Source organism: Amphibalanus amphitrite, unplaced genomic scaffold, assembly GCF_019059575.1.
Source record: "Amphibalanus amphitrite isolate SeventyFive unplaced genomic scaffold, NRLGWU_Aamphi_draft 001835F_arrow, whole genome shotgun sequence".
In the NCBI taxonomy this organism is placed as follows: Eukaryota; Metazoa; Arthropoda; class Thecostraca; order Balanomorpha; family Balanidae; genus Amphibalanus; species Amphibalanus amphitrite.
Window position 1 is genome coordinate 60,465 of NW_024883328.1, and position 24,784 is coordinate 85,248.

The 24,784-nt window shown below is 55.7% G+C and overlaps 1 protein-coding gene across 3 annotated transcripts; it reads left to right on the forward strand.

Annotated features, from left to right (window-relative positions):
- Positions 1-533: 533 nt before the first annotated feature.
- Positions 534-24,590, forward strand: LOC122375417 (GPI inositol-deacylase-like). Of its 3 annotated transcripts, XR_006255389.1 has the most exons (20): positions 534-803; positions 1,205-1,358; positions 1,704-1,930; positions 2,338-2,446; positions 2,797-2,960; positions 8,652-8,825; positions 9,130-9,238; positions 10,837-10,990; positions 11,431-11,575; positions 12,815-12,964; positions 14,161-14,288; positions 14,611-14,730; positions 15,471-15,683; positions 16,406-16,591; positions 19,264-19,426; positions 19,621-19,766; positions 21,953-22,054; positions 22,892-23,154; positions 23,488-24,161; positions 24,375-24,590. XR_006255389.1 is itself a non-coding variant. In XM_043354791.1 (19 exons), the coding sequence occupies exons 1-19, from the start codon at positions 654-656 to the stop codon at positions 23,619-23,621; spliced, it is 2,991 nt and encodes a 996-aa protein (XP_043210726.1). In that variant the 5' UTR covers positions 548-653; the 3' UTR covers positions 23,622-24,590. The 3 variants fall into 3 exon arrangements, 2 of the variants coding, with proteins under 2 accessions (XP_043210726.1, XP_043210727.1); XM_043354791.1 differs by having other exon boundaries at positions 548-803; positions 23,488-24,590; XM_043354792.1 differs by lacking the exons at positions 21,953-22,054; positions 22,892-23,154; positions 23,488-24,161; positions 24,375-24,590 and adding an exon at positions 20,210-20,557 and having other exon boundaries at positions 548-803.
- The last annotated feature ends 194 nt before the right edge of the window (positions 24,591-24,784 follow it).

The window sequence follows — 24,784 nt, forward strand, 5'->3', positions numbered from 1 at the left end:
CGCCAAAAAGAGAATACCGAGAATGATAATTTCGAGAAAGTACTGGGAAAGCTAGCCAGTAGCCACGCAACAACAATCGCTTAAGATCTAATATCTAATAAGCCTAAGAGCAAAATCGCACACGTGCGTCCTGAATAACGCGTGCCGAACCACTGCAAGCAACTCCGACTGCTAATATGACTGTTCTTTCGCAATAGCAGCATATGTAGCATCCGCGCCGTTTTTGAATGAACGCAGGCCTGAAATAAAAAACAAAAAAACTGCTCGAAGTAAATGACGCAATAATTCCGTGAAACGACGTTTAGAGCGTTCAAAGCATGGATTGAAGTAATTGGGTCAGTTTATATTACCATTTTATACTAAAAGTTCGTTGAAATACAGTTTAAATGAATAAAATGTCAATTTGCTCGTGTTAAAAATGATTAATTTTTAATAAACGTAAGTAGACCGAAACAGCAAAATAGACGCTTTGTCAACGCTGATTCTGCTGTTGGACAGATAGAACATTTTCTACTGGAAGCCGGCTGATGAGTGCTGACTGGTGCTGACTGACGGAAGATGACTGTGCAGTTGCATAGGTGACTTATGCCCGGCTTACGACGGGCTTTTGGAAATAATTTTCTGCCCATGCTGTCCTAATATTTTCTTTCACGATGGCTGACTCAAATAAGCCATCAGCAGTTCCCATTTACATTTCAATTATCTTGTTTGTTTGCTTTGTTTACGGGATATATGATTATCTCACCGGTTTTGAAGAAAACGGTTGTGCGTTGACATACATGTATGAATACCCACAATTCGTGGTAAGTTACTTTTCTTTAAGTTGAAATTTTTGAAGGTTTAAATAAGGTTGAAATATTTTCTACACCATGTTTCCTTTAGACGCACAGGCTGCAAGGCTATCTTGGACCTATAAGCCATCAACAGCAACCACATGTCATCTATGATTGCCTTGACTGAAGGTACTTTTGCAGTGGAACTAATCCATGATATTTTTCCATCTGAACTTGCTCAGTGCCTCATTCTCATGCAACACATGATCAAATGCTGGTCAGGATATGGTTGTGATTTAATGGAGGATTACGCGTAGTTCATCTTGCTCTTAGAAACATGATACTGGGCATTATGGTAGCTGTGTTCGTATTACAATTCCTGGGTAGGTATATAGTTGCAGTGTTTGAATTGTCCTATTGTTTTTTTTCAGAGAATTCAGCTGCCTCAGAACATCTCCCAGAAGTATCCTCGCTACAAGCTGTATGCTTATGGCGAGGGAGTCTACACTGAGCAGCTACGAGATGGCAAATTCAATGGTGTGCCAGTTCTCTTCATTCCTGGCAATGGAGGATCTTACAAGCAGGGTCTGTGTCTGTCTGTTTTTGTCTTCTGTGAGGCTTTCTTAGCTGACATTGAAGCATTGCTTCTGATGAAAATGTGTTCACACACTCATGACCATTCTGCTATCATTCATATCCACTAACCTCACCACTGAGACCTCTCCACTGACCTGGCCTCTCACCTCACCTCTGACTAATCTCACCACTGACCTGACCTCACCACTGACCTGACCGCTCCTCTGACTGACCTCACCTCTGACTGAACTCACCTCTGACCTCACCATCGACCCACTCCCCCACTGACCTCCCAGTGACCTCCTCTGGCCTCTGCCCTCCCCACTGACATCACTAACCTCTGGCCTCCCGCAGCGCGCTCGCTGGCGTCGGTGGCGTACCGTCAGGCGGTCGACTCTCGTCTGCGCACCCCGCTCAACGTGTTCACCGTGGACCTGGCGGAGGACCTGGGCGCCGTCCACGGCCGGCTGCTGGCCGAACAGACCCGCTTTGTGGCCGCCTGCGTGCGGGCCGTGCTGCGGCTGTACGGCAGGGCCGCCGGGCCGCCGCCCGCCTCCGTGGCCCTGGTCGGACACTCCATGGTGAGAGGCGAGCGGATACGGCAGATCGATTGGAATGTGATCTGTCTGGGTGGGGCTGTGGTATGGAGATTGTTCCGTCTCGTTTTACCCTTTACACTCGCTCTTAGCGAAACCTCGGCACTCCCTCTCGGCACTCTCCGCATATTGCTTCGTGTCGCCACATCGCCCCGCATCTCCGTGTGCCGATGCATCGTCTCGTCACAAGACTCTCTCCATTTATATTTTAGATCGTCTGACCGCTCCCCTGTATGTTTCCCGGGCGGTGTGGTTGTGGTGGGCAGTAGTCCACGGTCTGTTCGTGTTGTCGGTACCACCTGACCGCCCCTCTGTGTGCCCACAGGGCGGTGTGGTGGCCCGCGGCCTGTTCGTGTCGTCGGTACCACCTGACCGCCCCTCTCTGTCCCCAGGGCGGTGTGGTGGCTCGCGGCCTGTTCGCGCTGCCCGGGTTTGACCCCGCCTCTGTCAATGTGCTCCTCCTGCTGGCGGCGCCCATCGCCGAGCCGCCGCTCAGAGTCGGTTAGTGCAGTCGTTACTATACTTTACCACCCGGCACACCGTCGGTCCATCTCGCCCACTGACTCACCGCCCGCCCGGACACAGCTAGGCCCGGGCGGCAACCTGACACCGCCTGAGCAAAGTCCATCCAACTGCACATCAGGTAGAGCATCACTTAAACTACAGTTGGCTGACGGAAGGGGCATAACATTTTACTTTGAGTCGCTCACTTGGGAGTGGGAGGGGCGGGCGGCAATAGCAAATAGTGTGGTCGGATCCCACCAATATGAATACGAACGCTCGCTGCCTGAACAATTACCACCATGGCCCATCTCTGACCACAACATCACCGTCCGTGTCTCTGCTGTCAGACCTGGCGATGGTGCGCTACTACGGCTGGGTGGAGTCGTTCTGGGCAGCGCGGCGCAACACCACCCTCTCGGCCGTGACCGTGGTCTCGCTGTCCGGGGGAGACAGGGACGTCCAGATTCGACCACACCAGACGCAGCACCCCAGCTCCGACATCACAGCCGTGGTGAGTGTGTTACGACCGCCGACATCACAGCCGTGGTGAGTGAGTTACGACCACATCACAGCCGTGGTGAGTGTGTTACGACCACATCACAGCCGTGGTGAGTGTGTTACGACCACATCACAGCCGTGGTGAGTGTGTTACGACCACATCACAGCCGTGGTGAGTGTGTTACGACCACATCACAGCCGTGGTGAGTGTGTTACGACCACATCACAGCCGTGGTGAGTGTGTTACGACCACATCACAGCCGTGGTGAGTGTGTTACGACCACATCACAGCCGTGGTGAGTGTGTTACGACCACATCACAGCCGTGGTGAGTGTGTTACGACCACATCACAGCCGTGGTGAGTGTGTTACGACCACATCACAGCCGTGGTGAGTGAGTTACGACCGCCGACATCACAGCCGTGGTGAGTGAGTTACGACCTCCGACATCACAGCCGTGGTGAGTGAGTTACGACCTCCGACATCACAGCCGTGGTGAGTGAGTTACGACCACATCACAGCCGTGGTGAGTGAGTTACGACCGCCGACATCACAGCCGTGGTGAGTGTGTTACGATCGCCGACATCACAGCCGTGGTGAGTGAGCTACGACCGCCGACATCGTATTGTATTGTATTGTATTGACATCGCGTCTCATCCACTAGTGTGGCTTTTCATGAGAACAAGTACAGATATAAAATGTTAACATGGATGAGTGGGAACAAAATCACATCACAATAACTATGCACTCCATTGACACACATGATGTTCAAACATTCGGTCGATCTATCATCCCTGTGATTGTACCAAGTATTCTTTCAGCCGTCTTTTGGACCCCCCACGAACAGACTGGGGCAGCGCATTGTACGCGGAGACAGTCCTGTACATAAACTGCCGCCGGCCAGTTTCTGTTCTGATCACCGGCGGTCGCAACTGTTGCCGATAACTGGCACGTGTGCTCCTGTCGTGGACCTGGCTGGTGGTCGTGATCGACTGGGCGATTGTGGCTGGCTCGCCAATGACCAGTGCTTGACGCAGCAAGCAGATACAGCGGTACATACATAGGTTGTGAGCGGAAAGCCAGCCTAACTGTGAGAGCACGTCACTGATGTGATCGTGTTTTCTGCGTCCAGATAAAACTCGGGCACAGAAATTCATAACCTTCTGAATGCGATGCATGGCCTGCTTTGGAGCGCTGCCATAGACGGGAATACAGTATCGAATGATGGAGAGCACTAATCCGTTGATGACAGTGGGCATGACATCGCCCGGCAGTCTATGCTTGGCGTGACGCAGACCAATCAGCAGACCATTACGATTGACAAGCTCATCAACATGCGGCTCGAAAGACAGGTATCTGTCGAAAATCACTCCTAGGTTTTTGGCTGTCTCCGACTCGACAATGCGCGCGCCTTCGACGTGGAGCGTGACGGGGGGCAGACCACGAAGCATTTGACGGGTACCAATCACTAGAAGCCGTGGTGAGTGTGTTACTACCTCCGACAGTGAGTGAGTTGCGTCCTACGACATTGAGCGAATCACGAGCTCTGACCTCACAGTCTTGAGTGAATTACGACCTCTGATATCACAGCCGTGGTGAGTGAATTACGACCTGCGGCAGTGGGCTAATTACCACCTGCGACATCACATTTGCAGACGTGAATGAAATGCCATAAATGTCACAGCAGTGGTCCATTCCACAGATCCTGTTTCACCGCACGCTGTTGGCACATGTGGCGCATTCGGGTTCCATGGGGACACTAACAAACTGGGACGCTCTAAAATATTAATCGTTGTAGGTGCTTTTGCGAGGAAAATAGCAAGTATGAATAGGGTAAGGGCGGGTAAGAGTACGCGGGCGATAAGAGTACGCATCAGCTGTTTCGGTTGCTTAGCAACGCGGGTTTGTCGAGTTCATGAAGTGACATGAAGCCGCCAGTGCGTGCATGTCACCAACGGAACGTGGGCGTTGAGCGGCGACGCTGTTGAGTTTAAGGCGATGAATATTATTTTCGAGCGTTATGATATTATTATGATACGGTACAATAATTTTGATACTTGGCAGTTGAGATGAGGTACATTTCCGTGATTGTTGTGGGAAACTTGTGAGGTTATCTGGGGAAATACTGTACAGTGCAATATTCTGTTTGCGAAGTTTTGCACAACGTTTCGGGATTGTTTTGTGCGCGAATTGCATGTACGGTAAGAGGACGCACTGTTCAGGAGGGTAAGAGTACGCAGAATTATACATTAACCCTCGCCGGCCGAGGGGGGGGGCGGGTGCCGCCCCCCCATAGGGTTTTTTCGCGATAGCTCCGAACACGCTGGCGATAGAGAGCTGAAACTTGGCATACCTGACCTTTGATCCAAGCCGCATCTTTTGACACCAACTGCATTTTTGGGTCAGGTCAGGTCACTGACCTATGACGTCATAAGTGAACCTCTGCACGGTCTTCAGATGTCGCAACTTCGCAACGCCCTCACTGCCAGAGGAGATGTCACAGGGAAATGAAACTTGCAGGATCTAGTATCCATTATGAGTCCCACAACTTGTATATCTCGGATTTTTCCTAAAGGTCATATGAGGTCAGGTCATTTTCGTGACCTCACCATTATAAGTCAATGGGGAAAAATTCAAACTGCTATTCTGGCGCCGGGAACGATCTCCCACCATCTCAATCACACAGAATCGTGATTTGATGCACTCCTTGCAAGGTTAGATGCGTCACTTTTGCAATGTTGACCTTGCGTGACGTCATGACGTCATCAAGGTCATATTAGTTTTTCGTCAATAACTCTTGATCAAATTGAGCTAGCGAGTCGGGGAAGCCACCAATGGACTCAGGAAGACCTGCCAAATCGAATGATATGCGACATGACCCCTTTCGACCAACTTCGTGACCTTAGGGTGCTGACCTGACCTTGACCTGAGGTCAACACCCCAAGTTGACCTGACCCGAACAAAAAGTATATCATTCGACGCGCCTGAGCGAGGCGAACACGATGCTGCCAAAATCGCGGCGCTGCGGCCGTTTTTTGCGAAGTTATTCACCAAAAACTGAACCGTACCTTGGGGCACTTGACCTGACCTCAGAGGTCACCGGTTGACCTAGGACCTTAAAATCGGGTACCAATCTCTGCGTCTCGTAACGGCGCACACGCTCGTTTTTTCCGCGACACGCTAGCTCCACCAGGGGCGAAACGGCGAGGGGGGGTCGTACCCGCCCCCCCCCCCCCCCTCGGCCGGCGCGTATGTAGAAAACCAATAGGTCCGGCGAGGGTTAAATCGAATATGCAGAAATATATAATTATTAATCTATATCCACTAAGTGCGTACTCTTATACGACTTCACCCTACGTGAGGGATCATGTACAGTCCACAGCAGAAGTAATGTGGGGTTTCAGCCATGGGTATGTTCTGCTTCTGAAGCTTAGGAATGATTAGCCAGACTACAATGAAACTTTGAATGTAGCTTATACATATCGTTACCCTTGCAGCTGCAACTTTAGCTATTGACATCTTCTTTTCGATCACTCCGCATTAAACAATCGCCAGTCAAAGCTAACCGTTGAGATTGGTAAAACCCTACATTACTTTAGCGGTGGGCTGTACCTTTTCCTCGGGGATTTGGACGTATGGTCAGCAGTCACTTATCGAGTTTGTGGCCCATCTGAACAGCACCCTACCCTACGATTCACCTTAGAACATTCTGGGGGACAGTCTGGTGTGCCATTTCTAGACACGCGGCTTACTGTTACCAGCGACGACAATATGACAAATATTGAAGCTGAACTGAAAGGCTTTAAGAAGAGGTCAGGCGTGGAGGACGACAAAAATGTGCTGATTGTATAGCTGAGAAGAAGAGCAAGGACGGTTTTTGTCTCTTCCATACGGTGATGAGGAGTTTTTATGCAAATTCAGAGTAGGTAAGGTCGGAAGTCCGGCTTCAAATGATTTGTAAAGTGTTAAGTGCATATGTCTTTATCACATGTCCATTGTCCGTCCGTGTATATGACTATGTGTCCTTGTGTTTTAGCGGAGTGGTAAGTTTGTTCCAGAAATAGGCACGAATATCGACAACGGCAGCTTAAACTTTCAGTTCAAGAGTGTTGCATGTGTACATGAATTTTGTATATTGTTATTTTATCGGTTTGACAAAGGCTTGTAGCCGAAAGCTCGCCGTATTAAATATAACTTTTGGCTTTGATTTTACTTGTTCGAAGAAAAGGTCAATGATCCTTCGCGTATTTTTACCTTCTCTGGCGCTTTAAAGGTAGTGTGCCAGCTTTCCTGGACCGTACGGAGTTAATGGCCCAGATAAGGAGAACCGGATTTTTAGAACTTATCCATACCTTCAAAACTCATGGAAACGTCTTAAATTCTTCACATTTTGAGTACCCCAGTGCGATATTCGCCCCGACGGGTTGTCGGTCGTACCCCAACCACATTTCACACCACTATGAACAATAAATGCACACACTGAAATCGCTATTACCGATATGCTCATCCAATCAAGTTTCGATAAACCCGTTCATCATCATCTGCGGTTTCGAACACGCCTGTTAGGTGGTGCGGTAGACCGCGCCCAAAGCCAGGGCCCCGGTAACGTGAGGTAGCCGAGTCGGGGCAGCGTGCGCTGACCCAAGCCGGGGCCGCGCGTCCTCCCGGTGTCATGTGATAGCCCGGGGCTGCCCGCGGGGATGCGGTAGACCGCGCCCAAAGCTGCGGCCCCGGCTTGGGTCAGCGCACGCTGCCCCGACTCCGCTACCTCACGTTACCGGGGCCCTGGCTTTGGGCGCGGCTTCTGCTCATACTTTGTGGTGCGGTGGTGGAGCTTCGGGCCGCGCGCTCTGACTTCGGCCAAAAAAAAAAATGCGTCAGCTGATCATTGTCATTTCTGCCACTTGCGTGTGGTGAAATGGGGTCATAACTTAAGAGACGGCTTTTTCATATCAATTATTTTACATAAAATCATATTTCAAACCATAAATAATGTTCGACAGCCAAATAAAAGAAACAATACCAATACAGGCTTACAGTTTAAGGCTCGACACTGTGTTGTCTACGATTAGACAGCTGATAACTCATTCCCGTACGTCGTAACTCTATAATGACCTTTGCTTATTGTCACATGTGCGCCGCATTCGCGATTGTTGCCGACGCCTGTTTGCAGATCAGCCCACTACAGTTGTTATACATATCGAAAAACCGATAAACTTTTAGGCGAAAAAGGCACTATTCCAGGCCCATTTTTGATTTTTTTTTTGCGATATTAGGTAAAAACAGAAGCCTCTTATCCTAGGAAAAATAAAATGGGAAATCTTTCAAAGGTGGCACACTACCTTTAATATTGAGTGACGCCAGGAGTTTAGCAGTTGAACTTCACACTACTGTAAAGCTGAGAAGAGCCGTGATTTGGCCTAAGTCACACGACATCATACGTACGACCACAATCTATGACGTCAGCTGCCCCCGAAACGCGCTAGTAGCGGCTAACAGAGTGTCATGAAAGAGGGCCCTGAAACCCCACTAGCCACGTTATAGTATGTGCCACTGACATCGTTTTAGCCGGCCTGATCGAACCTTCGTACGTGCCAAGGCTCTATAGAAGTACGTGCCCTCACATGGTTGTTTCAGAAGTGTGCTCGCTGCCCATCTCGCCCAGCTGCTCCAGCCCCCTGACCCAGTACCGCCGTCCCTTCCAGACGGTCTCCGTTCCGGGCGTGTGGGCGTCGGCCGACCACCAGTGCATCGTCTGGTGCCGCCAGCTGGTGCTGGTGCTGGCGCGCGCCCTGTTCGACCTGGTGAGCGCCGACACCCGCCAGATCACCACCGACCCGGCCGCCGCGCGCGCAGTCCTCCGGCACCACTTTGTGCAGGTGAGAGGGTGGTGCTCCGACACCAGTTGGTGCAGGTGAGAGGGTGGTGCTCCGACACCAGTTCGGCTGTGTTGGTGGAATGGTGGCTGGCCCAGTGCCCCGGAACGGTGGGATGCAGTGGACCTAGGAAGGATAGCAGGCTGTGAACATTTCACTGTCTGCCGGCCCAGGAGCTGTCGTCTGCTGACTGTCTGTTTCTATCAGTCTGTCTCCGTCTCTGCCATGACTGTGAGTGGTAACTGTTATCGATACTGAGTGAACATACAGAGCTGAATGAGAACACACTGTGTCTGTGCTCCGACAGCGTACCCACGGAAAGCACTACCGGAACGCCTTCCACCCGGCCACTGTCCCGCTGGACCCGGCCGGCGAGTGGAAACAGTTCGCCCTACGACAGTGGAGCTACACGGCAGGTACGGACCCGGGGGGAAGGGGGGGGGGGGGGCAGACAGATTGACAGTAGACCCCCCGGCCGGCGAATGGAAACAGTATGCCCTCCGACAGTGGAGCTACACCGCAGGTAAAGACCCGGGACTTATGCCGACACTTTATCAGATTTGCACTCATCGTAAAACACTCATTTTCAGGGTCCAAGCTCACTATATTCGTCGATCTGACATTGACATTACATCTGTGTACACACACACAGGTAAATGCGGATGGTAAATATTCCTTTCCCTCTGTTTTGTTTTTGTTCTTGTTCCCGATTGGTGAGGTGTGCGTGGGCTCACTCTACGGTGCGTTGATAAACTCGTTGTTAGTCTTCTACTTCTCGCCTTTTGTCTCGTTTCACTCCCCCCAAGCTGTGTTGTTACCGTCTTATCACGACCCCACACCCCGATCACACGTGGTTCTGTATGGACGGTGAAGAGGCGGTCCTACCGCCGGCTCCGACCCGCCCGCCGGGTCCGACTCCGACTCCGACTCCGACTCGCCCCTGGAGGCCGGAGGGCCGCCGCCCGCGGTCCTGGTCCGGCAGGGACCGGCCCTGGTCCGGCGGAGACCGGTTCTGGTCCGGCGGAGACCGGTCCGGGTCCGGCAGAGACCGGTGGCCTCCCCCGCCGACGGGCCGGTGGTCGGCCGCCAGCTCAGAGCCCTCCCGCCGCATTGGAGTGCCGCTGGCGCCACCTACCGCGTGGCCCGAGAACCACGGCGCAGGTGGCGACATCTGTGTGTGACTGGTGATACCTGTAGTTAGACAGTAACCCGCACTGATACCGCTGAGTGCTAAACTGACCATAACACGGACTCTGCATTCTGAGGCGCCTATCCCCATCGATTCTGTCTAAACCCGCTCGTTTTTCCTTTCTTTGATAGAATTATGCGTGATTTACCTCTTGCTGTGTGAGTTCAGTGTTTGACGTCTGCTTATTATTTGAGTAGTAAGATAGTGCTGCTCTGCTATCAGTTACAACTGGACGAGAGGAATCGCAGAGGGATTATGTGTGGCTATTACCTCTCCTCAACGACTACTGTCGCTTGTACGAGTAACGGGTGCGGAACCCTAGCATACCGCTGACTTTTTAGAAATTCTTGCGTTTAAACCGTCTGCCCTGCTTTGAACTGTGTCTGGGGTCGAGCGCGACGCAATCCGCCACGATTGGAAGCTCACTAACGGCAACTCGGTTCCCAGATATTGTAGGGCGAGTCGTGCTATCTTTGTATTTGCACTCGAGTCCCGATTGTTATCAGTGTCCATAAGACTTCATGTATGACTGATGCAAGTAAATCTTATTTCAATTGTATTGTTAAATCAGATAAATATTGCGGTTGATCTTTTTTAATATCGACCAATTACGTATCGTATCGACCATTAGGATAAAGGTATTTACATACATACCGAAAGCTTTGTGTATTTTAATAAACATTTGACGCAGTTATTGTTATCATTTATCCTAACTGTCTTTGATATCGCACAAACACAAAGTATCGACCATTGTAAGGTATCAGTATGTGATGACGTTCGCCATTTTATTCTGACCGTGACCCCCGCCCCGTGCGCTCCCGGCAGCGCGCGGCGAGTCTGGCCGTCCCACATACCTGATGATCGGCCTGATGAACAACCCGCTATACCAGCGCGCCACAATCAGCACGGTGAACCTGCCCAGCCGCGACTGGCTGGTGGCCTGTGTGGCCAGCAAGGTGGATAAGGGAGTCAGGATGTGGTGAGTGGCGGGGGAGGGGAGAGGAGGGAGGGAGTGAGTTTGAGACGTGATGAGTTTTTAAGAGCGACGGGAGGGAGGGAGGGAGGGGAAATAGACTCCAGAGAATGTGACAGGCTGTCGCACGTCCTGACACCGATGTCCTATTTGATATCAGTGTCGGGGTTTACAATATGAACATCGAAGGCGTATACTTGTCAGTGTCACTGATCCTGTAGCCTGTGTCAGTGTCAATGTCACTGTCATTGACACCATTCCCTGTGCTCTGATGTCAGTGAGGAGGGTGACAACCTGAGCCGGCTGGCGGAGCAGGTGCTACTGTCCTGACTCTGACACAATTCCCTGTGCTCTGATGTCAGTGAGGAGGGTGACAACCTGAGCCGGCTGGTGGAGCAGGTGCTACTGTCCTGACTCTGACACCATTCCCTGTGCTCTGATGTCAGTGAGGAGGGTGACAACCTGAGCCGGCTGGCGGAGCAGGTGCCGTCCCTCCAGGGCCGCCGTCGCTCCGTCTCTCTGGACCTGGAGCGGCTCCACCAGCGGGGCTACACACACGTGGTGGTGATCGTGCGGCCCGCCGCAGAACAGGTCAGTGGGGGCGAGGTCATCAGGTCAGTGGGGGGTCATCAGGTCAGTGGGGGGTCACCAGGTCAGTGGGGGGGGGGGCACCAGGTCAGTGGAGGTCACCAGGTTCTTGGGAGAGGAAAGATCAGTGGGAATATCACCATGTTCTTGCCGGGAGGGGAGAGACTATACCCTGGGCAGTCACGGGGTGGCATGTTTCACACCTCGCTCAGCCGATCAGTGCAGCTCCTTTTCCTTCCTCTCCCGATTTCTTTCCGTCGGACTGTCTGTCTGGGCTACTTTTTATTAGATGTGCTACAAACGAACCATAAAACCTGTACCATTGATTGCCCCAATAACCCAGTCCTTTCTGTCACTCGACCCTGATATCTGTTGCAATAACCGGCGTCCTGTCCGTGTGGTCGACTCTTCCAGCGGCTGATGCGCCGTTGGTGGTCCGGACCGCTCCACCCGACTCCCGTCCGGGCCTCGTCCTGCAGCCGCCGATCCTACTCCCGTCCGGTCCGGGTGACGTCAGCGTGACGTCACAGTACGCCAGCCGGCGGAGTCGGCACTCAGGGACCCTGAGTCTGCTCGGTCCTGGTCGGATATCCTGTACGAAGTGAAACAGTAAGGTGAGCTTGGTTATAAAAGACATAATCAAAACGGTCAATTTTGTCATATGTGTCGTTAATTTTTATGTTATCTTGTCTCCGCTGGTTTTGAAGTACTGCTAGGCGCCAGCTATCGAGTGATACTTATCTGCTGCGCTGACTCTCCTGAGCTCCTGACCGGTCTTCTGGTCAGTCATCTCCTGACCCTCTGTACTGGCGGCAGAGCTCTGGTGGTCAGTCTCCTGAGCTCCTTTCTGTCGTCTTCTAACCCGCTGTACTGACGGTCATTGTCTTCTGACCCACTGTACTGATTCTGACGTCAGTCTCCGCCGTCAAGTGACGGTGGACTGACGTCAGCTGCGGGCAGCCCCCCCCCCCGTCAGGTGACGGTGGACTGTGACGTCAGCTGACTGCAGCCCCCCCTGCCCCCCTCCGTCAGGTGACGGTGGACTGTGACGTCAGCTGACGGCAGCCCCCCTCCCCCCCCCCCTCCGTCAGGTGACAGTGGGCTGTGACGTCAGCTGACGGTAGCCCCCCCCCCCACCCCTTCCGTCAGGTGACGGCAGCTGACGTTAGCCCCCCCCCCCCTCCGTCAGGTGACGGTGGACTGTGACGTCAGCTGACGGCAGCCCCCCCCCCCCGCCGTCAGGTGACGGTGGACTGTGACGTCAGTCGCCACAGCGACCGTCAGCTGACGGCCGACGTTCCCGCGTTCAGCTCGTTTCGCGCCTTCTTCAGTCAGCAGCAGCTGCTGGCCGAGACCCAGGCGGGCGCACTCAGCTACAACGTCTCGCTGAAGGTGGGTCAGAGGGGGTCAGGTCAGCTACAACGTGTCGCTGAGGGTGGGTCATACGCTGACAAAAAAAAAACTGCCCTGACCATTCTGATGGCCTAAGGCAGGCCAGTGCGCACTCGGTGTAGGTCGGGGCCAGTCGGGGCTTTTCGTCCCTTCGTGAAGCTTGCACACTCGCTAGTCGGCATATGCAGCTGATCAGCTGTTGCGTTATAATATCTAGATGCTGTACTAGGTGAGGGCTTATTGATTATTCACTTGCTTTGTGCCCTGTCGCTGACACATTCGCTAACGTCCGTCCCCAGTCCCTGACGGACCCGCGGCAGGCGGTGCGTATGTCTCTGACCTCTGGTGACTTGTATTCATCTCTGGTGACCACTGGTGACCTGTGATGACCCCTGATGACCCCTGTCCCCAGTCCCTGACGGAGCCGTGGCAAGCGGTGCGTCTGTACCTGACCTGTGGTGACCTGTACTGACCTCTGGTGGCCTTTGTTGACCTCTTGTGACCTCTGATGACCTCTGATGACCTCTGTCCCCAGTCTCTGACGGAGCCGTGGCAGGCGGTGCGTCTGTACCTGACCTCTAGTGACCACTGGTGACCTCTTGTGACCTGTGATGACCTCTGATGACCTCTGTCCCCAGTCTCTGACGGAGCCGTGGCAGGCGGTGCGTCTGTACCTGACCTCTAGTGACCACTGGTGACCTCTTGTGACCTGTGGTGACCTCTGATGACCTCTGTCCCCAGTCTCTGACGGAGCCGTGGCAGGCGGTGCGTCTGTACCTGACCTCTAGTGACCACTGGTGACCTCTTGTGACCTGTGATGACCTCTGATGACCCCTGTCCCCAGTCTCTGACGGAGCCGTGGCAGGCGGTGCGTATGTCTCTGACCTGTGATGACCTGTGATGACCTGTGATGACCTCTGATGACCCCTGCCCCCAGTCTCTGACGGACCCGCGGCAGGCGGTGCGTATGTCTCTGACTTGTGGTGACCTGTACTGACCTCTGGTGACCTGTGATGACCTCTGATGACCTCTGTCCCCAGTCTCTGACGGAGCCGTGGCAGGCGGTGCGTCTGTACCTGACCTCTGGTGACCTGTGGTGACCTCTGTTCCCAGTCTCGGACGGAGCCGTGGCAGGCGGTGCGTCTATACCTGACCTCTGGTGACCTGTGGTGACCTCTGGTGACCTCTGCCCCCAGTCCCTGACGGAGCCGTGGCAGGCGGTGCGTCTGTACCTCCGTCCCACGGCCGCCTGCGGTCTCAGCAGCCAGTCGGGTCTCTCGTTCCACGTGCCGTGGGGCCAGCAGACCCAGCACGTACTGACCAGGTAGGTACGACACGGCGCCCGGGTCCGGTATGCGTTCCGCGAGGGGACGTGTTTACTGTCTACATAGGCTGTGAGAGGAAGGAGCAGGAGAAGACAGCGATAAAACCCTCGCATTGTTACATAGCTAAACATGAAACACTTGGCACTTTGGAACTGACATATTGGCTTTGTTTTTGCATGATAATTCTGGCAGTCGTTTTGGTGCATGCCGTTGAGACATTTATGGTGAGCTGATGGCGGTGTCGAATATCACGTTATTTTCACCTAACTTGCCGCTATCATACCGTCATTATTAATAAACCCGTGCGTATATATTTTGCAGCGGTACTACAGTAGCCAGTGTGGCGGCCAAGCTGCAGTTTCCCCGGCCGGTGAACCTGAGCGCGGACGTCCTGCCGTACGTGACGGCCCACCTGGATCCCACCTGTCGCTACTCAATCAGGTGAGGACGCGCTACTCAACACTGCGGGAGGACCCCTGTGCATGCTGAACCACTCCAGCTGCTCTTGAAACTAGCAGCGCCCTCCGTCCCTATGTCGACACCACGTTGAGCTGGAATGCTGTTTCATCATCGGCTGGAAGCATGACCAATAGTTACATTCAGGGTGTTTGTCCTACCGAATGAAACTAAAAAGACATTGATGGTCCGAAACAATCGAGCTGACAATAAATGGTCAAGTCTTTGAAAACATTGATGACATGATCATGGACATTCTGAATAATTAACTCCTCGTTGACCACTTTCCGTCCGTCTCCCCCCCCCCCCCCTCCCTCTCTCTGCCAGCCTGCAGAGCTCGTTCCCGGAGCTGTGGGGCCAGATGGCGCGCTATTTCGGCGCGCTGCTCCGTCCTCTCTCTGTCTGACCCGTCCCCTCTCTCTGCCAGCCTGCAGAGCTCGTTCCCGGAGCTGTGGGGCCAGATGGCGCGCTATTTCGGCGCGCTGCTCCGTCCTCTCTCTGTCTGACCCGTCCCCTCTCTCTGCCAGCCTGCAGAACTCGTTCCCGGAGCTGTGGGGCCAGATGGCGCGCTATTTCGGCGCGCTGCTCCGTCCTCTCTGTCTGACCCGTCCCCCTCTCTCTGCCAGCCTGCAGAGCTCGTTCCCGGAGCTGTGGGGCCAGATGGCGCGCTATTTCGGCGCGCTGCTCGTCCTCTCTCTGTCTGACCCGTCCCCTCTCTCTGCCAGCCTGCAGAGCTCGTTCCCGGAGCTGTGGGGCCAGATGGCGCGCTATTTCGGCGCGCTGCTCGTGCCGGCCGTGCTGTCGGTGACGCTGGTCACGCTGGCCGAGCAGCTGCGCGCCGCAGACGCCGGACAGACGCTCACCACGCACGGCGCGCTACTCCGGCTGACGCCGCTCAAACTGGTGATGCCGTCTCAGCTGCTGACCTCGCTACTCGGGTCAGTACCTACCGGTCACCGCTGGGTCAGCGCGGGTCACCGCTGGGTCAGCGCGGGTCACCGCTGGGTCAGCGCGGGTCACCGCTGGGTCAGTACCTACCGGTCACCGCTGGGTCAGTACCTGCCGGTCACCGCTGGGCCAGTACCTACCGGTCACCGCTGGGTCAGTACCTACCGGTCACCGCTGGGTCAGTACCTGCCGGTCACCGCTGGGTCAGTACCTACCGGTCACCGCTGGGTCAGTACCTACCGGTCACCGCTGGGTCAGTACCGGTCACCGCTGGGTCAGTACCTACCGGTCACCGCTGGGTCAGTACCTGCCGGTCACCGCTGGGTCAGTACCTACCGGTCACCGCTGGGTCAGTACCTACCGGTCACCGCTGGGTCAGTACCTACCGGTCACCGCTGGGTCAGTACCGGTCACCGCTGGGTCAGTACCTACCGGTCACCGCTGGACCAGCGCGGGTCATCTCAGTTTCGCTAGGAGCGGCGGGTTTTCTTTTGAAAATGAATTGAGTAAGAGTTCAGCTGCAGCTCACTAAGAAAAAAATGCAGTATTAGTTGGGGTCAGACTGAAATACACAATCCATGCAATAGGACTGACTGAGGTCTAACCTGTGTGGAGGTTAGCGGATATGACACCCCGTCAGCTGCAGAGATCTGTATCTGTATCTGTGCCTGTATCTGTATCTGTCAGTATCTGACGGTCCTGCCTCCCCCAGCTGGTCGTTCCTGTCGTCTCGCCTGCCGCCGGCCGACCTGCCGCAGCTGGCCGCCCGCGGTCTCAGCTGCTCCGTTCTGCCCTTCCTGCTGTACTTTGTGTCGTGGGCGGTGGTGTGGCTGCTGTCACTGGTCGGATGGGCGGCCGTGGCCTTCGTCGGTGGACTGGTGCACCGCGTCACCGGCAGGTAGGGCAGAGACGAACGGAACACGGACCATGCGGGGTACAGGGGTACAGGGGGGAGGGACCGGTAATGTGACGGCAGGCGATACGTTACAGCTGCCACTCTCATGGCTAAAGGCATATCTGAACGCGCCCGGGTGTAATGCGCTGTGCATTTGGAGCAGTGTCCGAATCACTATCCTAGTAATAGTGATAAATAGTTCTGGTTCTTACGCTACTTGGCTCTGGGATGTTGTGTTATGGATAAGGTATCACTGACAGTTCTTTTAGCCGGAACCTCGTGTTATCTGTACATGCAGGTATCATTCATGAATCCAGTGCCATCCTTTTTATCGCCCTCTTGTCTTCGAATATTGCTGACATAGGTATCTGCGTTCAAAGGACATTCGATCGCCGTCCTTTACCTTCTGTCATCACCTGGTCAGCTGACTGTCTCTCTGACTGATGTCACTAAGTCAGCTGACGGTCCCGCTGACTGACGTCACTAAGTCAGCTGACTGTCCCTCTGACTGACGTCACTAAGTCAGCTGACCGTGCCGCTGAATGACGTCACTAAGTCAGCTGACCGTGCCGCTGATGTTACTGAGTCAGCTGACGTTGACGTCACTAACTCAGCTGACTATCCCGCTGACGTCACTAAGCCAGCTGACTATCTCGCTGACGTCACTAAGTCAGCTGACTATCCCGCTGACGCCGCCCGTCCAGTGATGACGACGATGACGACTCGGATGGCGGCGCCGGCGGCGGTTCGCTGGCCCGGTGGCTGCCGTTCCTGCCGCGTCTCCAGAGTCGGTCGCGCATTGTGCGCTACGCCGCCAAGCTGGCCGTCAGGTGCTGCTTACGGAGAGACCCGGCAGTGGAGTGTATCCGGCGCCGAGCTAGAGTAGACGCCCCGTGACTAACAGCTCCGGCCGGCGGACCAGCGCCGGGCCGGGGAGCCCGCTCAGTGGACTGCGTGGGGTGTGAACGGACCCTCTGGCTGGTCCCTCTACTGACACCGTGTGCTGTGACACTGATCAAACACTAACTGACGGGTCAGCTGTGGTTTGTCTCCCAGATATTTAGCGTTACGTGTGCTGTGGCCCAATTCCTGAGTTACTAACGTGTGCTGTGGTTTATCTGCCGAGTTGCTAACGGTGTGGCTCCCTAGTTACCAAATTACCAGTTTGGCTTTCTTCTTTTTGTTTCCTCGTGTTATATTTTTTACATCGCAGCTGCATTTAGCGTGCAGGCGTCCTCACAATTTTAACGCCTCCCTGGGAGAGAGAGAGAGAGAGAGAGAGAGAGAGATACGGTTTATTGATGTACAAACACTATACGGCTTCGAGCTCAGGAGCTCATATAGCTCGTATTACGCCATGCACGTGTGGCGTTTAAGAACGTGAATAAAGGAGCCGTTGTCAGGTAAGTGCAGGTACACATAGTCCCAGCGGGAAAATGCCGCCCGCGCTGGGACAGCAGACAGCAGTCTCTCCCGGTCACCGCAGCGGTCGCTGCGACAAACACAGCTAAACACGGTTTCAATGGGTATGCACGTGTGGTAAGGAGCATCTTGTTTAGATCGCCATGTCCCTATTAATCAACGAGGTCATGTGTGGTACGCTTGAGTTGCGCAATCTGGCGCTGCAGCGGAAGTTTTCCAGCGTTTGGGAATTTCTTGTTTCCCTACCAGATATTGCTCCTCTTTCAGGTGGGAATAGGCTTCTATGGTTAGCAGAGTGTAGCATTTGCTTCGCCAGTTTTAGACATAACTTCTCGCTTCTGTCTGCCAGTGACTCCAGCTTCAGTGTCTCAAGAAGCCGTTTATATGATAGGTCATGTCCGCCGATCAATTTAAGTGCTCGTTTTTGAACCTTTTCAAGTTGGCTTGCTTGCTTGGCTGTTAACCCTGCATGAAAAAGAGGCGCACAGTATTCCAGCAATGGACGAATGTACGTAGTGTATGTTTTTACCAGCTGGTCCTTTGATGTTGTATATTTCTTCAAAATGTAAATCATGTACAGGGCCTTCGATGCTTTTTTTACTATATCATCCACGTGTGCTTGCCAATTCAGGTCGTCCTGCTTTGTATTCAGGCTCCCTGTCCTGCTTTGTACCGTTGTATCGCGTAGCACTCAATTCGTGTGGTGGGGAGGGATTGCAGCATGGCGTACTGATCACGTGTGAGGTGGCTGCCCACCCGGCTCTCCGGAATGGTGGTCGGAGCACCGCAGCCTGGAGCGGGCAGATGACCGTCTCCGTGCCGGGTGTCTGTGACGCTTGTGTTCCTGACGGTGTATTCCGACCGTGTGACCGGTGTCACCAAAAGTTCAGTTATTCAGCAAACCGGTGTCGCTGATTCAGAGTGCGGTTTGGTCATTCTAGCTGTTAAACCGTGTCTCTTCGCTCAGACGGACGCTTTACAGTTCCTTTACACTTTCCTTTTACACTTTCTGTTGTTTTTGAAGCTGGTGTACTGACTTTTTGCTGCGTTTCTTCCCTCCCAGACTGGTGTCCCGCGCGGTGGGCGGCTCCGAGGCGGTGGCCGAGATGTGACTGTACCGTACCCCTGTCTGACAGACTGATGTCCCCTCTCTGACAGACTGGTGTCCCGCGCGGTGGGCGGCTCCGAGGCGGTGGCCAAGGTGTGACAGTACCGTACCCCTGTCTGACAGACTGATGTCCCCTCTCTGACAGACTGGTGTCCCGCGCGGTGGGCGGCTCCGAGGCGGTGGCCGAGGTGGCCGTTGCCGGCGCCGCCCGGTTCCCGGTCATCCTCTCGGTGGCTCTCTCCGCGCTGGCGCTCTCCTCCTGCGGAGAGATCGCCCTCGGACTCGGACTGATCGTCACCTGCGTCAAGGTCAGCTCAGGGCACAGGGGTCAAGGTCAGCTCAGGTCACAGGGGTCAGGATGGAGTGTCATAGAGATTGCTATTTAGGTGTTACCCGGCGGTGACAGTGCCCTGTGTTGTGTGTCTGTTACGGACAGGTGTTCCAGAGTTACGATAGGTGTTACCCGGCGGTGACAGTGCTGTGTTGTCTCTGTGACGGACAGGTGTTCCAGAGTTACGAGGAGGTTCTATCGGGCGGCGGCCGGCCGGCGGCGCTCAAGGCGTACACGTCGGTGACGCTGGCTCTGGTCTGGCTCTGGGTCACCCTGTTCCACCTGCCCTGCCTGCTCGTCTGGTCCAGGACGCGCAGGTCAGTAGTGACCGGCCGGCGGGCTGTGTATGCGGGGGAGGGGACACTGCCTGCTCCTCTGGTCCAGGGCGCGCACTGCGTAGGTCAGTGGGGAGCCGGTGGAATGTGCCGCGGCATCCACCGGTGTCATACGCGGACGGCCGGGTGATGGATGGAGTGAGTCTGCCGGTGTGCCACTCACGGGCCGTGTTGTGAACTCGGGAACGCCAGGGCGCGGGGCGGGCTGCACTGGAACAGGCTGGTCAAGTGGTCAGTGTACTGTGTCTCAGCTGTTACTGCTCAGGGGAGACTTCATCTGGTGCCAGTCGATTTCACGCGGATTGCAATTACAGAGTGGGAGAAGAATGACGATTTAGGTCTGATGATGTGCGTTCGGTATCGGACTGTACCTTTACTGATGACACAGCACTTCCCTGACCCCTGACCTGACCCCCGTTCTGCAGTGAGAGCACCCAGCTGCCGGAGGACCCCAGTCTGGCGGCGGCGCTGGTGCTCTGTAACCCCTGTGTGACCTGACCTGACCCCCGTTCTGCAGTGAGAGCTCCCAGCTGCCGGAGGATCCCAGTCTGGTGGCGGCGCTGGTGCTCTGTAACCCCTGTGTGACCTGACCTGACCCCCGTTCTGCAGTGAGAGCACCCAGCTGCCGGAGGACCCCAGTCTGGCGGCGGCGCTGGTGCTCTGTAACCCCTGTGTGACCTGACCTGACCCCCGTTCTGCAGTGAGAGCACCCAGCTGCCGGAGGATCCCAGTCTGGTGGCGGCGCTGGTGCTCTGTAACCCCTGTGTGACCTGACCTGACGCCTGTCTGCAGTGAGAGCACCCAGCTGCCGGAGGATCCCAGTCTGGTGGCGGCGCTGGTGCTCTGTAACCCCTGTGTGACCTGACCTGACGCCTGTCTGCAGTGAGAGCACCCAGCTGCCGGAGGATCCCAGTCTGGTGGCGGCGCTGGTGCTCTGTAACCCCTGTGTGACCTGACCTGACCCCCGTTCTGCAGTGAGAGCACCCAGCTGCCGGAGGACCCCAGTCTGGCGGCGGCGCTGGTGCTCTGTAACCCCTGTGTGACCTGACCTGACCCCCGTTCTGCAGTGAGAGCACCCAGCTGCCGGAGGACCCCAGTCTGGCGGCGGCGCTGGTGCTCTGTAACCCCTGTGTGACCTGACCTGACCCCCGTTCTGCAGTGAGAGCACCCAGCTGCCGGAGGATCCCAGTCTGGTGGCGGCGCTGGTGCTCTGTAACCCCTGTGTGACCTGACCTGACCCCCGTTCTGCAGTGAGAGCACCCAGCTGCCGGAGGATCCCAGTCTGGTGGCGGCGCTGGTGCTCTGTAACCCCTGTGTGACCTGACCTGACGCCTGTCTGCAGTGAGAGCACCCAGCTGCCGGAGGATCCCAGTCTGGTGGCGGCGCTGGTGCTCTGTAACCCCTGTGTGACCTGACCTGACCCCCGTTCTGCAGTGAGAGCACCCAGCTGCCGGAGGACCCCAGTCTGGCGGCGGCGCTGGTGCTCTGTAACCCCTGTGTGACCTGACCTGACCCCCGTTCTGCAGTGAGAGCTCCCAGCTGCCGGAGGATCCCAGTCTGGTGGCGGCGCTGGTGCTCTGTAACCCCTGTGTGACCTGACCTGACCCCCGTTCTGCAGTGAGAGCACCCAGCTGCCGGAGGACCCCAGTCTGGCGGCGGCGCTGGTGCTCTGTAACCCCTGTGTGACCTGACCTGACCCCCGTTCTGCAGTGAGAGCACCCAGCTGCCGGAGGATCCCAGTCTGGTGGCGGCGCTGGTGCTCTGTAACCCCTGTGTGACCTGACCTGACGCCTGTCTGCAGTGAGAGCACCCAGCTGCCGGAGGATCCCAGTCTGGTGGCGGCGCTGGTGCTCTGTAACCCCTGTGTGACCTGACCTGACCCCCGTTCTGCAGTGAGAGCTCCCAGCTGCCGGAGGATCCCAGTCTGGTGGCGGCGCTGGTGCTCTGTAACCCCTGTGTGACCTGACCTGACCCCCGTTCTGCAGTGAGAGCACCCAGCTGCCGGAGGATCCCAGTCTGGTGGCGGCGCTGGTGCTCTGTAACCCCTGTGTGACCTGACCTGACCCCCGTTCTGCAGTGAGAGCACCCAGCTGCCGGAGGACCCCAGTCTGGCGGCGGCGCTGGTGCTCTGTAACCCCTGTGTGACCTGACCTGACGCCTGTCTGCAGTGAGAGCACCCAGCTGCCGGAGGATCCCAGTCTGGTGGCGGCGCTGGTGCTCTGTAACAGCGGGGCAGTCCTCTGGCGAGACGCAGCGCCCCGTCTCGACCTGTGAGTAATGGATGGAGGATGGGGGGGGGGGAGATAGCTCCACCTGGGGATGAAACTGGGGAGGTGGGCTGATAGGAAGCTGATCATTGATCACTAATTCTAATCCGTTAACTTACTGTGTAATTTCTGGCCGATCTGTTGCCATGTAATGATTACTGTACTGCAGTCTAAGTCTGTTTACAGTGCTGGTACACAGCGTTGTGGCCACTGTGGTCAAAACGGAAGCCGTGGTCTGTGGCCTCTATGATCTCTGGGTCTTGTCTCTGGTCTCTGACCCTGGTCTGTGTTCTGTAGTCTATGTATGGTCTGTTGTGTTGTATGTGGTCTGTGGACTGTGAGACTGTGACTGGTCCCTACGTGACCGTGCTCTGGCCGCTGTGGTCTGTGGTCTGACCGTGGTCTGTACGTTCACAGAGCCGGGTACCGCGCTGTGGCCGCTGTGGTCTGTGGTCTGGTCTCTGACCGTGGTCTGTATGCTCCTAGGGCCGGTTACCGGGCGGTGGCCGCTGTGGTCTGGTCTGACCGTGGTCTGTACGTTCACAGAGCCGGTTACCGGTCGGTGGCCGCTGTGGTCTCTGGTCTGTGGTCTGGTCTGACCGTGGTCTGTACGTTCACAGAGCTGGTTACCGGGCGGTGGCCGCTGTGGTCTCTGGTCTGTGGTCTGGTCTGACCGTGGTCTGTACGTTCACAGAGCTGGTTACCGGGCGGTGGCCGCTGTGGTCTCTGGGTCTCTGGTCTGTGGTCTGGTCTCTGACTGTTGTCTGTATGCTCCTAGGGCCGGTTACCGAGCGGTGGCCGCTGTGGTCTGTGGTCTGACTATGGTCTGTATGCTCCTAGGGCCGGTTACCGCGCTGTGGCCGCTGTGGTGCACACGGCCGCCGTGGCCGTCTACCTGTTCGGTCTGCTGAACGTATACCGGGCCGGCTGGCTGGCGGCCGCCGCCGTCCTGGCCGTGGCCGTCCACCAGCTGACGGCGCCCGTCAGAGAGATACCGGCCGAGCCGGACACCGGGGCAGAGCAGGAGGCGCCGGAGGGAGAGCAGGAGGCGCCGGAGGGAGAGCAGACTCAGGAGCAGGAGGCAGAGCTGCAGCAGCAGGACGGTCAGTGGGGTCAGGAGCGGCTGAGCGGTGGGAGTCCAGCCCAATGAGGGAGGAGGGGTGCCCTGTGGATGCAACAGTCGGTTGTTATTTGTTTAGGATGATAACCCAGTAGTGGAGACCATCAGTCGCCGACCAACCTCCCTGTACTCTTCAGAAAAGTCGGGCCTCTGTTCACTTGTCAGTTGTGTTCCAAAGAAACTGTGTTCTAAAGATGTTTTGTTCTTACGATGCTGTGTTCTATAGATGTTGTGTCTCAGTGCTCTAATTATCGTGTGCTCCAGTCTGGAGGTACTCCCCGTGTCTCAGTGCTCCTGACGCCGCCCCCTGCCCCAGACGCGGCCGGCGGTGACGGCGACTCCGGCCCGGAGGACGCCGCTGACGAGCAGCCGTGTCCGGCCGACTCTGCCGACTCTGCTGACTCGGCTCCGGCCGGCGGACCGGGCGGGGACGGGGTGCGGCGCCGCTGACTGGCGCGACTCCAACCTGCCGCCGACCCAGGCGGGGAGCGGTGAGCTGCCCCTGACCGGGCGGGGAGCTGTCCCTCACCCAGGCGGTGAGCTGTCCTTCACCCAGGCGGCGCAGCTACCCAGTCCCTTACTGCGGTCCGGCCGAGTATAGCCCCGCCCTGTCCCATATCACAGCCATGTGGAGCGCTGCCCGGGTCTGCGCTGTTTGTTTGTACCCACTGATGCGCCGTGTGTGTGTGTGTGTGTGCGTGTGTTACTTAGTAGTGATTGCCGTGTGATCTGTGCACGCCCGCCGGTCCAGTCAGCCGTCTGTGATCAGATCCAACCAGAGCTAATGGGTGCGAGGTGGGGCCGGCGGCAGCTGATCCGTCGTTAGATGTGCCGTGTCGTTAGTACACCCACCCCGTGTTGAGGCACATATCTATCATTGCTGAGCCCTCGGGCGGCACCCAGGAGCGGACTGGCGGACACTCTGCTGTGGGGCCGAGATGCCCCGCCGTCCTGGTGAGCGCGAGTCGTGAGCGACGGGCGGTAGCCCGTATAGTCGACTACAGAATGATGTTCCACTCCTCAGAAGCTATCAGTTGACCGGAGCGCTAAGTTGTGCCGTTTATCACGCAATTCAGCGTGTCAATTGTGAGCGTTGGGACAAAGCTATAATTTATGAACTCAGCCCGTGTGATGCGGCACAGCCTACCACTCCAGGCAAATAATTGCCTGCGAAAAGTGGAACATCATTCTGTAGTCGACTATACATTACAATTTCCCCAAAGACACAACGTCGGTAACAAATGTTGGTAACAAACGCCTGATGGCAACAATCATAGTATTACAATCTCGCCCCCGCGGTATCACACAATATGACAGACTGTATCACCTGTTTGTTATATGTTGGCCGATGATGGGGTTTCAGTCCTAGTGATCCCTTTGTGTTCGATCAATACACATATCAGACCCGAACCCCAGCAATCAGCGTGTGGTGACTGGGGTGTGACGCGCCACTCCGTGAGAGGACAGGACGACACGATGGGACGAGAATGGGACGATAAGACGGTAATGGGACGGGGAATGGTCTGATTTGGTGGGGATGGGATTGGGGGTGGGACAATGGGACGGGAATGTTTGGAGGGACGTGATGGGACAGGGCCTGGGGAGTAGGGTCA

Coding starts and splice junctions, on each gene's coding strand:
- LOC122375417 (XM_043354791.1), top strand. CDS start 654: ATGGCTGACTCAAATAAGCCATCAGCAGTTCCCATTTACATTTCAATT. Junction 1,931..2,337: donor CCCTGGTCGGACACTCCATG/GTGAGAGGCGAG, acceptor CTCTGTCCCCAG/GGCGGTGTGGTGGCTCGCGG. Junction 10,991..11,430: donor GATAAGGGAGTCAGGATGTG/GTGAGTGGCGGG, acceptor CTCTGATGTCAG/TGAGGAGGGTGACAACCTGA.